Raw genomic sequence first — 16,560 nt, forward strand, 5'->3', positions numbered from 1 at the left:
TTGAGTTCAGGTGTTGGGTTTGTCCTGAGCCGCCATTGTGGACCAACCGGACCAGCATGTTCTTGGAGTACAGCCTTCAGTCTCCTCTGATCCTCTGAAATGGTGCACCTCCTCCTGGGTTTGTCCCTGTTTCAGAGCGTGGTGTCCTGCACTGGTCAGCTCCTCCCCCTCCTCCTTCCTCTTCCTCCTGTGCAGCTCCCTCCGCTCCACAACAGTCTTTCACCATCTTCTCCTCTTTTGTCCCACTGTGCTGCAGGTTTGGGAGGCTCCTGGTGCCTCATCAGTGTTTCAGAAGACGACATGTGTAGGTCTCAAATGTCTTTAGCTCATAAGCTAGCTTACCTACTGGGTCCTTCATGGCTGGTACGGACTCTCTGCAGTAAAAAGTCCTCTGAACCTCACAAAAACACAGCAAAGATGTACAAAAGTATCCAGTAAAACTACAAATGCAGTTTGCAGAAAAAGTTTACACGCCGCCATGACACAGGTCTAAAGAAAGAAGCAAAACTCCCTCAAATCCATCACCCCAGTCGAGATATTTGAATATACATATTTGAATTCATTGTTCAAATAATGTTTTTTTTTACATAAAATGATGTGGAATTGATAGACAGGAACTTAGATTTGTTATAGTTTAGATTAATTGATTTGACTTAAAATCAGCAAAACTGAAAACATAATTAACTGTGTTCTGCCGCTTTGGCCACCACTGTATACGGTCAGGTTTTTCATACAATCATTAACAGTAACTCAGTACTGCGGTCCATGTTACATTCCCTTTGACAACGCTGTCATTCCTGCTGCTTTACACACTGCTGTTTTCCGTCCACTCAATGTAGGGCTTATTTATGAAAAGCGGTAATTAAGTTAAAAATGAGTTTACAGAATGATGATGCAACAGATGTTTCAAATGTATTTCACACTGCTTTTTTTTTAATAGAATAAATTAACTTTTTGTGATCATTCCAGATATTCTCCTTTATTTGGGTTTTGGAATAGGAAGTCGAATTGTCAGCTCCGGGCGTGGGGTTTGTATGTTATTGTTATCCGAGCTCAAGGATGTCTGGGGCCGGGTACATCGAGTCCTGCAGACACACACGCGTCCCATCCGCATTTTTCTTCTTCACCCAACATGTCGAGACCACACTGCTCTGGAGTATTTCTCTGCTGCTTTTTACATGGGCTTGCTATTTTTGCCTACAACGTATCGACTCCGAACAGGCCTTTCGTGCGAGATATAGACGCCAAGGACTCGCAGTTTCTCCAGCTCAGAGCCAGCCTGCCTTCTCACGCCCAGCCTATTCAACCGTACTCCCTTTGGACGAACAGAGAAGACTATTATAACCTGCCCAAACCGAAGCTACGCCGCCCCTCTCGTCTGCTGCGCCTTTTGGGGACACATTTCGACCCCTTTTGGATGTCGATAGATCACCCGCCGGAGTCCCCTGGGGTTTGGATATCGAACGCAGATCAAGAATCCAATGTGAGGAAGAGGTTTGACCTGGAAGCGTCTCCTCAGCTCAAACTGGCGACGGAAGCTCATCGCCTGGAGCTCAAGAAAGAAGCTTCTGATTTGGATTTCAGCTCTGTGCCCCCAGACGTTGTGAGCACAATCCTGGACTGGCTGGTGGACTCTGCGACCTGCGGGCTGCGTTATCAATGGGTGGATTTGGGGAAAGCCTTCTGGCCCCGATGGCTGAGACATACAGACTGCGAGAGGGCGGAGGTCACTCGAAAATGCTCCTTTCCCAGTGGCATGGTGTGTAAAAGGGCTAGGACCACCCAGGTAAAGATCCTGGCCTGGCACTGTCAGGAACTGAAGCAGGAGGCTGAAAAACCCACACGCACTAAGGATGATGGAGGCACTTCCGTGAATGGGACTATGAAAACCAAACAGCTGTGCAGGTGGAGGCCGGTGCCCTACCCTGTGGTCTCAGCCTGTGAGTGCTCGTGTAAATAAACAGTGTCTCTTTTGCCTTTTGAATGGAAAATGCAAATTAGTATGTTTATGTTGACCAGCATATGACATATTAATAAATGAGCATAAATGCATGAAATGTATTTTGGTTTTCTGTGGCTTTTACCCCAGTTATATCCTATTCTTGAACACTGTGTAACATTTTGGATTATACTTTTGCCAATGATCAGCTCGACACAGAAAACAGTGTTTTGCTGCGGGTAATCAAAGAATGGATTTGGATGAGGACCTCACCTGTTTAAAGGAATAGGCCACCGTTTTTACATACTGAGATATGTTCTTACCTTAGCTTTGACGAGTTCTTTAGGACCTGTCTGATCTTCCCCCGTCCTTTCAGTTACGTAAACACAGCGCAGACGGCGTTAGCATTTAGCCTCTCCCTCTCTCCTCTATAGCTCCAAAACAGGTCAAGATAGAAGCTACCAAGCTCTCCCACGTTTTCCCTATTTAAATATGGTTACGTGAAGTGTTACACTACAAAGTATAATTACACAAAATTAAACAAAGGGGATTTTCTAAGCGGATAAAAGGAGGAACTATATTGTAAGGCGTAATAATACCAGGAGTAGTTCAAAATCCACGCAGTAATCTTCACTTTACTGTGCGGATGCCAAATTACTCCTGGTATTATTACGCCTTACAATATAGTTCCCCCTTTTATCCGCTTAGAAAATCCACATTGTTTAATTTTGTGTAATTATACTTTGTAGTGGAACACTTCACGTAACCATATTTAAATAGGGAAACGTGGAAGAGCTTGGTAGCTTCTATCTTGACCTGTTTTGGAGCTATAGAGGAGAGAGGGAGAGGCTAAATGCTAACGCCGTCTGCGCTGTGTTTACGTGACTGAAGGCACGGGTGAAGATCAGACAGGTCCTAAAGAACTCGTCAAAGCTAAGGTAAGAACATATCTCAGTATGTAAAAACGGTGGCCTATTCCTTTAAGTTACCTTAAATGGACTAAACGGAGTTTAAAAATGTTAAAACAAAGTATTTTCATCCCCCTACATGTTCCAGCTGTTACTTTGGGTCCGAAATGCCGTCATGCATGCGTAAAACCTGAGGTGGCAGTAGTGAGCATAAAATGACCAACTTCCAGCCAAGTTCGTCATTTTATACTCACTACTGCCACCTCAGGTCATACGTGTAACTGCACCTTCTATATTAAGCTCGTGCATGACGACACTTCAGACCTGAAGTAACACCGTTTTGAGTGACAGTGCAAGATTTTAGAGGTCGTTGTGGTGAATATGTCTGGGCTCATTCTACACATTAGGACATGGCTGGAACACGTAAGGGGAGGAAAATGCATAATTTTAACATTTTTAAACTCTTTATAGTGCCTTTAAGTAGGGTTGGGCGGGCCAATATTTCATGGTTAGCCCAGGGGCCTATGAGGTAGTACATCATATATGGCCCTTTTTGGCCATATATGATGTACTACACTAGCCTGGCATCCAGACTAATCTCCTATGTTTATTAATTAATAAACAGGAGACTAGTCTGGCGACCCTGTCGTAGAAAAGCTACTGCTTGAGGCGGGACTAATGTGGGACAACCGAAGCGCATAGCAGCCAATGAGAACATAGCGGATGTGAGTTGTATCATTCGGACGTTAACAGTAAATGACTTCTGTCGTTTATGTCAGAAAAACTTAAGAATACAAGCATACCGGAGCATTACGTGAAGTGGTTGCTTGTGTTGGAAAAACTACAAAACAAAGGCGCAACAACGTGACGCCCGTTCAGGGAGCTGCTCTGATTGGTCGGTAGGCTTCATATCGCTGCGTCACTTCCTTTGAAAACGCGCAATGGAGTGTTGCCAGACCCTCTTCTGTAAAGAAGCGGAGTCTGGTTGGCGAGACTAGTACTACACCGGCCTGATGCTTTATTTCGGTCTGCAAATGGTCTTTCAACGATGAAGAAAATCGATCCTCCACCATAGACTGTACAAGAAAACTTGCAGGGGAATGCAATTTGTGTAAAATCCATTAGAGGGCGGTATTTTATCACAGAACTGTCCCTCAGGATGGTTTTATTTTTCAACATCATCAGATAAACTAAACCTCTCTGTGCTTCAGTTTTATATTTGACATTGTATGAAATTATTAACAGTTACATTACATTATTATATTTCACATTAACCGAACAGAACGCGAACGTTGAGACTTTGTGTCCTGTCTGCTTTTCTCGTGCTGGATAATATCGTGCTGATCTGGCAACCCGCGGCCTAGTGTACACAGACAAGATGGCGGCCTCAGTGGAAGACGAGTTCGAAGATGCGCCTGATGTGGAGCCGCTTGAACCAACGCTCAAAAACATAATCGAACAGAAATCGCTCAAATGGATATTTGTGGGGGGCAAAGGTGGTGTCGGTAAAACCACGTGTAGGTAAGTTTAAAGCCAAAGGAAATCCACGGACATCTGTGTAGTGGTGACTCACCGCTAGCCTAAACCGTGGCTAGCGGTGATAATTCATCAGTAAAACCGTTTAAAAAACCTCATAAAATACACCTCATCGTTCGCATATTTTCATTTTTACCCCGTCACGTTCGTCAAGTGTAATAAACATGACTCAACTGTTAGTCTGGGATCATGACATTAATCATTCTTGGCCAAAAGTTATGTCAGAGAGTGTTCAATAAACTGACAACCCTTAAATGCATCTTTGCAGTCCCTTGAAAAAGTCCAGGGGGTTTTGTCCTGTCAAACCCAGCTGTCAGTCCTCTGTCTGAGTGACTTTATTCCTGGTTGGATCAATGTTTTTAGTAGAGAATAATTGACATTGGTTCACACATCAACCACAACTTCACTATTTTATCTAAAAAAGTGCAAAGATAAGAGTGACCAACATCCTCATTTATTATTTGAAAAGGACTTACTCATGTATATTCACCCCCGTATTCAAAAACACAAATAATAAACTCCTGTTATTATCATTAGTGGTCGACCTGATCGTTGTTTCGTTCCCCTCCCTCCTGAGCCTTGCCTCTGTGTTTCAGCTGTAGTTTGGCCGTCCAGTTGGCAGCCGTGAGGGAAAGTGTCCTCATCATCTCTACAGATCCAGCCCACAACATCTCTGATGCTTTTGACCAGAAGTTCTCTAAAGTGCCCACTAAAGTCAAGGGCTATGACAACCTTTTTGCAATGGTGAGTATCGGATCACTCCCCGGCGACAGATCGTAACAGGTGGTCATTATTAATCTCATAGTGGAGAAATTCATTGGTTACAGCAGTTCTAACCTAGCCCGGGAGGGATTGAACTCCTTTGAAAGGATCTGATTTTCGCTAGTGTTTGGTCGTGATGTATGTAATGCGCCCGAGTGAGTGAAGCAGCTATCATAGCTCTATCATAGCTCTATCATAGCTCTATCGTAGCTTTATCGTAGCTCTATCATAGCTCTATCATAGCTCTATCATAGCTCTATCGTAGCTCTATCGTATCTCTATCGTAGCTCTATCATATCTCTATCGAAGCTCTATCGTAGCTCTATTATAGCTCTATCATAGCTCTATCATAGCTCTATCATAGCTCTATCATAGCTCACGCCTCCGGGTCCTGGAGGTGAACAGGACTTAGAGAGATGGAGCTCACAGTAGGGTTGGGCGATGTCCTCTTAATTGGCCGTTGACGATGTTTACAGTGAACCATCGTGATGGACGATGATATCGTCCATTTTTCATTATAAGCATTTAAAGACATTTACATAGCCCATATATATGCTGCATATTACTATGTGTGCTAGCAAGATGTGAGATTGCAGGATAAATTGATCTAAACTAAACATGATTTGAACAGAGTCATGGACACGACTTTTGCAAAAGAAATGTGTTAAAACTCATGCGTAAAAGTCTGAGAGGAGAACGACTTATTCAGAGCGTGAACTCCAAGGCTGTTATCACTCTAATACAAATGTAAATCGGAGCTCATTATTTGCATTTGCTCAGTTTTAACGTAATGTTTAAGAAACCGTGGGTAAACGGGACAATATTTACAAGTTTGCGTCGTAGCTTACGTTTTTGAAGCCAGACCACGCGCCGCCCGGTCCGTGTGCTCGTAACCTCGTACCTCCTGCACCGCGCCTTTCTCTCTCTCCTTTCTCTCTCCTCTCTCTTTCCTCCCTCTCTCGGTCCTTCGTGAGAATAATCCGCGCGCTCATCTAGCTCCGATGTGAGAGCCATCTCATTTTAAAACGGTTTAAGTTTCAATACGCAGCAAAGCAAAACAAAACCACGCGGTGTTAAACTCTGAGCTGCAGAGAGAGAGAGAGAGAGAGAGAGAGAGAGAGAGAGAGAGAGAGAGAGAGAGAGAGAGAGAGAGAGAGAGAGAGCTCCGCGCGTCAGAAATAGAGCAGCTGCGTCTTTACGTTAATAATTAGGCCAACACATCGTGGCTTCTGGCAGGCCACTGACACTAGCGTGTATATTAGTTACATCCGTGATTTAATTTACAGTGCAATCCCTGCACAGTGTGTAGGTTTACAAGGCCCACAGAAGATCAGTGCGTGTTTTTGACGGGAGGGGGCGTGGCATCACGATGGTGGCTCTCCATCGTGATGTTGCTCATCCACACAAACCCTAGGGCACAACCCTAGCTCACAGCCAATCATCTTCTCAGCAGCAGCAGCACAATGCGCTGCAGTCGAGGCTCTGACCCACCACTGGTCCTCCTGGACAGTAACTGAGGTCTGTGTGGCGTTTGTGTGACTGCAGGAGATCGACCCGAGCCTGGGAGTGGCTGAGCTGCCGGATGAGTTCTTTGAGGAGGACAACATGCTCAGTATGGGAAAGAAGATGATGCAGGAGGCAATGAGTGCTTTTCCTGGCATCGACGAGGCGATGAGTTACGCTGAGGTCATGAGGTGAGAATGACCCCCTCATGTAAAGCAAAACCACTAATGCATTTTTAATAACCCAATGGGCTTGTATGAGGTATTCCTATTCGTCATTTGTTGTTTTGTTCTACATTCCAGATTAGTGAAAGGAATGAACTTTTCCGTAGTAGTTTTTGACACCGCCCCGACTGGCCACACACTCCGACTCCTGAACTTCCCCACCATCGTTGAGCGAGGTCTGGGCCGCCTCATGCAGATCAAGAACCAGATCAGCCCGTTCATCTCTCAGGTAAAACCCACCCTGTGCACAATGTTCAACTCAATGTATCCGCCGTGCAAACCTTTACTCTGTTTTCAGATGTGCAACATGCTCGGTTTGGGCGACATGAATGCAGACCAGCTGGCCTCAAAGCTCGAAGAAACTCTCCCAGTTATTCGCTCTGTCAGTGAGCAGTTTAAAGACCCTGTAAGCGATCTCTGCATTATATTTTGCTTCTTAAATGTTCTTTCCTTGTTCATGTGGGGGGTTAGTGATCAAGAGTGTTCAGTAAAAGCTCTACAAAACCAGTTCAAATCGCAGCGAAAGTGGGTCAGGTCATGTGATATGGAGGGACAGAAATGAGAAATTAAAACTTGGATCACATGACGATCAGCACTGAAGTGATTCCTTTGTTATCCTGTCCCAAAATCTCACACACAGCAGATGGAAAAAGGTCACAAAATATTCTAATCTGAAAAGATAGGACACAATATTGGACGCTTAAAGCTGCAATATGCAACTTTTTAAGATGAGATAAGATAATCCTTTATTGATCTCACAATAGAGAAATTCACTTGTTACATTCGGCATTCAATAATCACTCAGGTTGTGCAAAAAAGACAGGAGATGTGCAAACAGTTAAAAGGTAGAAAAAAAGGTATCGTACAATCCTAGGGGGCGGAATTATAACAACAGGGAAAGAAAAATAGACTATAAAAAGTAGAATATGGAGGTGCAAAGTTTACAGTCCTACTGCAGGTTGTCGGTAAGTGATGCTGGTACAGACATTATTGCACATGAGTTACTTCACAGTCTTGTTGTTCAGTCTAACAGCAGTGGGGATGAAGGACCTGCTCTTCTTGCACTGAGGGTGTCTCAGTCTGCCACTGAGAGAGCTGCTCAGCTCCTCTACAGTCCCGTGCAGTGGGTGGGAGGTGTTGTCCATGACAACATGGGTCCATGCGGAAAAAAAAAAGTTGATATTTGTGCGTATTTGACCTTGTAGTGACCCAGCTGCTGTATGAGTGGTCCGCATGGCGCCTTTACTTTCCATCATGGCGGCCTCTACATCGCTCCAGGATGAATTGTTTTGTAGGTTTTCTCATGTGAGGAACCATCAGCACAGAAAACATTCCAAACAATTGATCCTGGAGAGTCAACTTTTTTGCAAAAAGTTGCATAATGCATCTTTAAGCGTCCAATATTGTGTCCTATCTTTTCAGATTAGAATATTATGTGACCTTTTTCCATCTGTGTGTGTGATTTTGGGTCAAAATAGCAAAGGAAACACTTCAGTGCTGATCTTTATATAATCTAAGTTTGACTTTCTCACTTCTGTCCCTCCTTTGTTATTCTGTCCCAAAATCTCACACACACAGATGTGTGTGTGACCCACTTTCATAGAGAAAGTGGGTCACATGACCCACTTTCTCTATGATTTGAGCCGGTCATTGTAACTACAACTGGTTGTGTAGAGACCGTTTACGGCCTTCATTTTGGCACAAATCCTTTAAACTCATAAAGAAACACTGGATGTTGATTTGTCTGTTTGTAAATTTAACCATTGAAAAAGTGGAACATTATCTAAATTGGTGGAAAGAAAGAGTGTAATCAAAACGGGGACATGTGCTCACCCTATTGTAGCTCTGTTTTTCAGTGAGATTTCTTCATCCCCTTCCTTTTCTTTTCTCCCTGTAGGAACAGACCACGTTCATCTGCGTGTGCATCGCCGAGTTCCTGTCCCTCTATGAGACGGAGCGGCTGATCCAGGAACTGGCCAAGTGTCGCATCGACACACACAACATCATCGTAAACCAGCTCGTGTTTCCCGACGGGGACAGACCGTGTAAAATGTGCGAAGCTCGGCATAAAATCCAGTCCAAGTACTTGGATCAGGTTAGTTTGTCTTTTGTTTGTGTTCCCGCTGTGTAATGACTCGTATGTTTACAGTATCATCGTCTTTGGACAGATTCACATTTTCCCTCTGCAAATGTATTTGTTAAGATGCTGTTGATATTGGTCACACGTGCAACTAGAGCAGCACGATGCGGCCAAAAACGTATATCACGGTATGAAAAAGAAATATCACGATAACGATATATTTGGCGATATAATTGACTTCAAAATCACAGCCTTTAGTTGATGAGGCAAATTCATTAAAGCTATTTTATTCTCTTTATCCATCTAAATCAGGGGTCTCCAACCTTTTTTTACCCGACAAGCTACTTTTACACACTATGAACATCGGAGAGATACTTATGTTCAAAAACATGCAGCTTAGGTGGAGTTCACCCAGAATAATAACTTGCCAAGACGGTATTTCAAAGAAAGTGACTTGAGTTTAGTCCTTATGCTTTACTATATTGAACCAACTGTTCACAGGTTGTGTTCCGCATGTTCAGAACAAACAGAAAATGCATCTAAAATTTGAAATATCAAGCATGTAGAGATGTAGAAAAGCTACCTGGAGAGGCTTGGCGAGCTACTGGTTGGAGATCCCTGTTCTAAATTCACTTAATTGTCTACCTCCATCTAGAATAACACGGAAGATAATATCATCATCTCCATCACAGTAAAGTGCTCCTCTTTGTCCGCCTGCCTCTGTGCACTTGTGTTTTTTATGTCATGCCACTTGGGACTGTGTTTTCCAGCATCATAAGTCAAATGTATTGAGACTGAGACTTGCGTGAGATTGGGAGATCACCCTGGATGACATGGATATGTTCAGCCTTTAATTGCGTTTAGATCGTGGTTTTCTTCATCGTGTTGTTGTTGGTGCCAGGCTCAGGAAAGATAGCGTGCTGCTAGACTATGCTACAACTTGTCCGAGTTCATCCAAGACGCAAAGCCAGAGCACTTTACTCAAGCGACATACTTCACTCATACCAGTCGTCTCTTTTAAAGTCCTTGAAGCCTCCACAGTCCTGTTTAACCTCTTAACCCCCACCTGAAACGAGCGCATTTTCTCCAGTTTGGTCCAATGCCCTCTGACTGCTCTGCTTTATGACCGCGACACTAGAGGCCGCCATTGCTGTAGTATCTCCATATAACCGCTATTCCCCCATTGGGATACATTGGACTTTAGACACATTAAAAACAACTTTAGAGCCTGGTGCCTCATTTTTGGGAACTTGATGCAGCTAGAAACATTTTAGAAATCTCGTACTAACAAGGGCCGGACTGTTAGCATGGGAGCAGCGCGAACTACACATCACACAAGGGCGGAGTCTACAGTGAAGACCCCGCCCTTATGCCCTTTTTAGGAACATGCTTCGTCAGAGCTGGGGAGGAGGAGTCTGTAAATCCGCCATGATTTCCCCCTCGAACATGGTTATTATGGTAAACGGGGAGGAGTGAGGAGGAGTCGTCTATTCCTTTTAAGAGTCTATTGTTTGGCTTTACCCGAATCTGAAAGCTTCTTGAAAAAAAGTGTCACAAACAAGGACGAAAATGCAACAAAAGAACAACAAAAAAACATGACAAAAGTAATGAAAATGTAGCAAAAAATTAAAGAATCAAAGTAGCTTGTTTACCTTAATAAATCCTTTCCATAGTCCCTCTGGGGGTAATACAAGTGTTAATGGGATGATTGGGGGTCTTTCCCTGGTGTCTCTGGCCAGAAAGCCACACTTGCAGCTTTCCTGCTCTGACCCGGAAACCCAATACACACTAATGGAATCACGAAGAAGAAGCTAACAGGCTAACGGGCAAAGCTAACTGCGGGCTAGCGCCACTTAAACAGTATTTACAGCCAAGTTTGAGTGAAAAAAATGATCTCCATTGTGTAATTGGATGTACAATACCCCTCTCTCCCTTTGTCTTTTCTGTCAGCGCAGTATTTACTTTCACGGACAATTAATGAGTACAAAAAAACGCAACATGCTACGACACCTGCAGCGGCGCTTATGGCCTCTAGGGGCATGAGTTACTTTGTTCTGCTCTAACAAAAACCCAACAAATAAGCAATGGGGAAAAAATGTTAAAAAAAAGTGATGATAAGGCGGCAACAACACAAGTAAAAAGATCAGTTTAGATGAGTTTTGTCGGTCTTAGCTTTCAAATGAGGCGTTACACTGGGGAAAACTGAACTGGAGAAAATGCACTCGGTTAAGGTGGGGGTTAAGAGGTTTAGAAAAGCGTGTGGTTTGCATCACCCAATAGGAATGATGTAATTAACTTTAAGCTAAAAACCAATGTCAATCCTGTGCCTCAAATCTACACCTCTGTAACTGATCTTTACGGTAGATTCGCTGTAATAACCGTATTTCTCCCCGCAGATGGAGGATCTCTACGAGGACTTCCACATAGTCAAGTTACCGCTGCTCCCCCACGAGGTCCGGGGCGCCGACAAGGTCAACACTTTCTCTAAGCAACTTCTGGAGCCCTACAAGCCCCCGAACAAGTGATCCCCTCCTAGACGTCACATCTCTCCCTCTCTGTCTCTCCCTCTACTGCCACAGACCACACCTTTACCGTTTAACACCCCCCCCTTTCTCTGCAAAAGGCCTCAAACCCCCTCAGTTACAGTGAAAATGTACAGCGATGTCATTTCTTTTCGGGCGAGGGAGATGTGGGACTGAAAGCTTTCATAACTTCTTTTTTTTTCGTCATAAGGTGAAACCGTAAGAACACGTGTTTGCTTCCTCCTCATACAATCTGTGTGGCAGTCTGTCTTTTCCTACAAGCATTTGTCAAAACTCTACAAGACTCTGCTTTGACTGGGTTCTGTGAAATTTGAGTGGGTTTAAAAGCGCTTACAGAGTTGGTTTGTTTACACTGTTTATTTTGCTCTTCAGGTTGACTTGTATAGTATCTTGATCAACTTAAGGCTCTCCTGTTTCTAGGGCTGGGTACCGTTTAACGATATAAAAAAGGTTTAGGTACTACCGGTATTGAAGAAATAAAAGCATAGGAAAAAAAAGTTATATCTTTAGATCCAAGTGTTGATGCTGTTGGTCCAGGGACAGCATTAACGGAAGTGACTTGGTTATTTCAGCTCAAATATTTCCCCCCCCCCATTTTTTGTACTTTTTCCCAACTTTTTTGTTCCCCAAAGCTGTTCTCATTTACACCAAATGTTACCCAGTTTATTCCCATTATTGCCCTTGTTTTTGCCCCATATTTCCCCCAATGTTTTCTCTTATGTTTGCCACATTTTTTTTCTTGTTTTCCCATTTTTTTTCCACAAATTTTTGGCTCATTGTTTTATTAATATTTTCCTATTTCCTCCCATTTCCCCCCCCCCCCAATTTCTTCCCGATTTTTTCCTTTTTTTTGTTACCAGTATTATCCCTATTTCCCCAAAGTTGTTGTTACCCAGTTTATTCCATTTTTTTCCCTTTTTTTTGCCCCAAATTTCCCCCATTTTTTTCTTGTTTTTGCCCCATTTTTCCCCCATTTTTTCCCAAATTTTTGCTCATTTTTTTTTAACCAATTTTTTCCCTATTTCCTCCCTTTTTTTTCGATTTCTTACCATTTTTTTAACCCAATTTCTTAGCAATTTTCCCCCCAATTTTTCCCTTTTTGTTACCAATATTTTCCCTATTTCCCCAAAGTTGTTCTCATTTACACCAAATGTTACCCAGTTTATTCCCATTATTGCCCTTGTTTTTGCCCCATATTTCCCCCAATGTTTTCTCTTATGTTTGTTTATGTTTTCCCATTTTTTTTCACAAATTTTTGGCTCATTGTTTTATTAATATTTTCCTATTTCCTCCCAATTTCTTCCCGATTTTTTCCTTTTTTTTGTTACCAGTATTATCCCCATTTCCCCAAAGTTGTTGTTACCCAGTTTATTCAAATTTTTCCCTTTTTTTGCCCCAAATTTCCACCATTTCTTTTTTGTTTTTGCTCTTTTTTTCCGATTTCTTACCATTTTTTTTTTTTACCCAATTTCTTAGCAATTTTTCCCCCAATTTTTCCCTTTTTGTTACCAATATTTTCCCTATTTCCCCCAAAGTTGGTCTTATTTACACCAATTTTTAGCCAATTTATTCCAATTTTTCTTATTTTTGCCCCATTTTGTTCTTGTTTTCCCAATTTTTTCACGGACTTTAACTAATTTTTTTAACCAATATTTTCCCTATTTCCCCCCATTTTTTTAAACCTATTTTTGCCACAATTTCTCCCTCTTTATTCCCCATTTTTCACACATTCCCTGACATTGTAGATGCCACGCATTATTATTCTGTTTTCTGGTTCTAGAAGACAAATATTTTAGTATAAGTATCGGCAAATGTATCGTTCATGTATCGGTATCGAAAACCAAGTATCGTTAAAGCACTGGTAACGGTCCCAGCCCTTCCTGTTTCTATCCAAATGTACTAAATCCATGACCAAATTGAGAGCACTGTAGCAAAATGCTCTTCCAACATGCTAAAGGCTTAATCGACGCTGCTTTGGCTAAATTTAAGCAATCTAACTATATAACTTAAATAAATGACATGCCACGTCCTATTAATACCTACTATATACTTTACTTCAGCTCAAACAACATTCATTTGAAGTCGTAGAAAGTCAAAGATAAGACGTTACTGTTGACTCTGGGGAATAGGTTGCGTTCATGACTTAGAATTTGACGTCATGGCTTCAGATGGAGGGCGGGGCCTATATTTCTTCATTCAAGCAGTTTTGAGTGATCCTGTGCACTTTGGTCGTTTCCTCGTTTCCTCTGATCTGTGTTTCCTGGATTTTTCACAATTTTAAAACCCAGACCCATGCTTTGTAGCGTTGCCATTCCCATTACTGCCTGCGGGGGGAGCTCCAGGCCCATTCAAAAATCCTGACCAGAACCAGTCTCTCACTACTTGACATTATTTCAAACCATAAAACATATAATATCTATGTTTAGGCCCCCAAAAGAATGTTTTAAGCCAATGTTTTGCAGAATATACCTACTTCACCTCTTACCCCCCCGCCTTAAAGTGATAGTCTGGAAGTCTAAATGTTTTACAAATTGTATAAAATGTGGAAAATCGACCACCTGGGTACAATACAAATATGCTAAGAATATTTTTTGTAAAGTCACTCCTTCCCAGATTTGTGCAGCTAGATCAGAGTGTAGCATCCTCCCGCGTTGACCAATGAGACGAGCTTTCCCCGTGAACCAGCCCGTGAGGTCCAATCAGGAGGGAGGGGGAGGAGCTTGATCCTTTAAAAATCCTGTTCCTGCTCTCCTCATTTTGCAAACGGAGAAGGGCTTTCTGGTCCAAGAGAGGAGGAGTTTACTTTCACATGTCGCTCCTATCCCTCCTCGCTTTGCAAACTTACAGACTATCACTTTAACTGAGGCCATTATTAAACATAAACCAGAATTCTACCACAAAGGCCTGGCCCGTCCGCCCTCACTATTAAACACCGGGCTCTGCAGAATGTCGTGACAGATGAGCGCAGCCTATTGAAATTACTGGACAATTTATCAACTTCACACCAACCTCATCAACAACAAACAAAAATGGAAACCACCGCCTTATTTGATGTTGAATGTCTGTCCGGTTCGAAATGAAGGATTCAACAGAGCGAGAGCACGTTTCCAGTAAACTGAACTCGCTGCTTGCTTGTAGACAATAGACGTCCATAATTACACACTTCATTTCCTCTTTCTGTAACTGAATGCTTTTGAGTCCGATCTGTTTTCTAGAGATTATCTTTTAATTTAAGTTGACAGTAAAAAAAAATATTAAAAAAAGACTTTGTTTCTGCTACTTGAATCGTCTGTTCTTTATTTGTTGTTTGCTTGACTCCACGGCTGATTTAATTATTGTGCCGAGTTAGCTCTCAGACTGCGAAATGCTCAGTTTATAGATATTAAAATGTTGGACAATGACTGTACCAGCAGGGGGCGCTGTAAGGAGGCATAGGGCTCATTTATTCAGGACATTCATGTTTAATATGTATGTCAGAGGGAGCTTGTTTCAAAGACAGAAATCAGCAGATACCAAAACAAAAAGGGTCGGTCTCTGTCTCTTATGGCTCAGAAATTATAAGCAAAAGTCTACAATGTAAAATATATAAAATAGGTGAATAAACTTGTGACTGATTTTCACTACAATGTTTCTCTGCTCCCCTGAGGATGAGGAAGATGTGGGAGGAAGTCTATCACTTTCAGTTCCGGAGTTATCGGCCTTTTTATCGACCGATATCAGCCGATATTTACCCCATTAATGTTACTCCCTACATTCTTTTTTGTATTTTCTAAGCATTTGTATTTATTTTTTTTATAGACTTCTGAGCTACCTGCCTTAAACCAGTCCAAACCTGATCTAAACCTGTACAAACCAGTCCAGCCAGACCTGATCTAAACTTGGTCGAAACCAATCAAAACCTCCTAAACTAGTAAAAAACAGCTCTAGACCTGTCAAAACCAGCATAAAGCAGTCCAAACCTGCTCTAAACCAATCTAAAACTGCTCTAAACCGGTACAAACCCGATCGGCACCGGCCCAAACCTGCTCTAAACCAGCATAAACCAGTCCACACTATTCAAACCTCCACCTATACTAGTCCAAACTGGATATTTTGAGTATTGCAGACTTGAACCGAAAGGTAGCGATAGGCAGAATTAGAAACAACACATGATTCGATAAAGTGTGCTCTACCAAACGGTTGAGCAAACTATTGAAGGGTTAAGATAAGATAAGATAAACCTTCATTGCTCTCACAAAGGAGAAATTCACTTCTTACAGTCGGCGTTACTTTAAATACCCAAATATCGGCCCAATATATCATCAGGCCGATATATATCGGTCGGGCCCTAGTTTTGATGTAAAATCAAGAATTTTTCTCCAATTCTAGTTTGATGTTTATAAAAAAGAACCTTGTACAAATGACTTCGAAACGTTGGCTACAATGGTGAATTCTTATACAAGTACTCATATACTTAATATGAATATCATTCTCTCTGAATCAAATCTAATAAACTTTATTCTCACTGGGATTATAAAATGTAGTCGGCAGTTTTTGCAAATTAAGTCTCTCTCAAGGTGTCGCTTTTAACCACAGGGGCCTTAGACAGCATTAGACGCATGCAAGTCGCGATTTTTTTTAACTTATTAATTGTCCTTGAGAGAAAATACTACACTGACAGAAAAAAACAAAGGGACAGAGGGATATTGTACATTCAATTACACAATGCAAATTAAAAAAAATAATTCTCTCAAGCTTGGCTGTAAATACTGTGTAAGTGGCGCTTGCCCGCAGTTAGCTTTGCCCGTTAGCCTGTTAGCTTCTTCCTCGCGACTTCATTAGTGTGTATTGGTTGCTCTGGTCCGGTGGCAGCAAAGTTGCAATTGTGGTTTTCTGGCTAGAGACTCCAGGGGGAGCAGAGAGACCCTCCAATCATCCCATTAACACTTGTATTACCCTCAGAGGGACTACGGAAAGGATTTATTAAGGTAAACAAGTTACTTAGTACTGCTTTAAACCTCTTTAAAATAGATTTATTCAAAAACTTGGGGAAAACAACAACATCGATGCATTGTTCTGTACAGGT

The 16,560-nt window shown here is 42.2% G+C and overlaps 2 protein-coding genes and 1 long non-coding RNA gene across 3 annotated transcripts in view; all 3 read left to right on the top strand.

Annotated features, from left to right (window-relative positions):
- The window catches only part of LOC306960935, a 212,997-nt gene that overhangs the window by 95,243 nt on the left and 101,194 nt on the right, over positions 1-16,560 (top strand). The gene's annotated exons all lie outside the window — the stretch shown is intronic.
- On the top strand, positions 988-1,975 carry LOC306961483 (noggin-like). The gene has a single exon (XM_079554251.1). The coding sequence runs from the start codon at positions 1,133-1,135 to the stop codon at positions 1,958-1,960; it is 828 nt and encodes a 275-aa protein (XP_079410377.1). The 5' UTR covers positions 988-1,132; the 3' UTR covers positions 1,961-1,975.
- Positions 4,218-11,949, top strand: get3 (guided entry of tail-anchored proteins factor 3, ATPase). Its single transcript, XM_079554019.1, has 7 exons — positions 4,218-4,368; positions 4,980-5,127; positions 6,691-6,839; positions 6,951-7,101; positions 7,171-7,278; positions 8,770-8,967; positions 11,349-11,949. The coding sequence occupies exons 1-7, from the start codon at positions 4,226-4,228 to the stop codon at positions 11,475-11,477; spliced, it is 1,026 nt and encodes a 341-aa protein (XP_079410145.1). The 5' UTR covers positions 4,218-4,225; the 3' UTR covers positions 11,478-11,949.

Source organism: Gobius niger, assembly GCF_951799975.1.
Source record: "Gobius niger genome assembly, chromosome: 3".
NCBI classification, from domain to species: domain Eukaryota; kingdom Metazoa; phylum Chordata; class Actinopteri; order Gobiiformes; family Gobiidae; genus Gobius; species Gobius niger.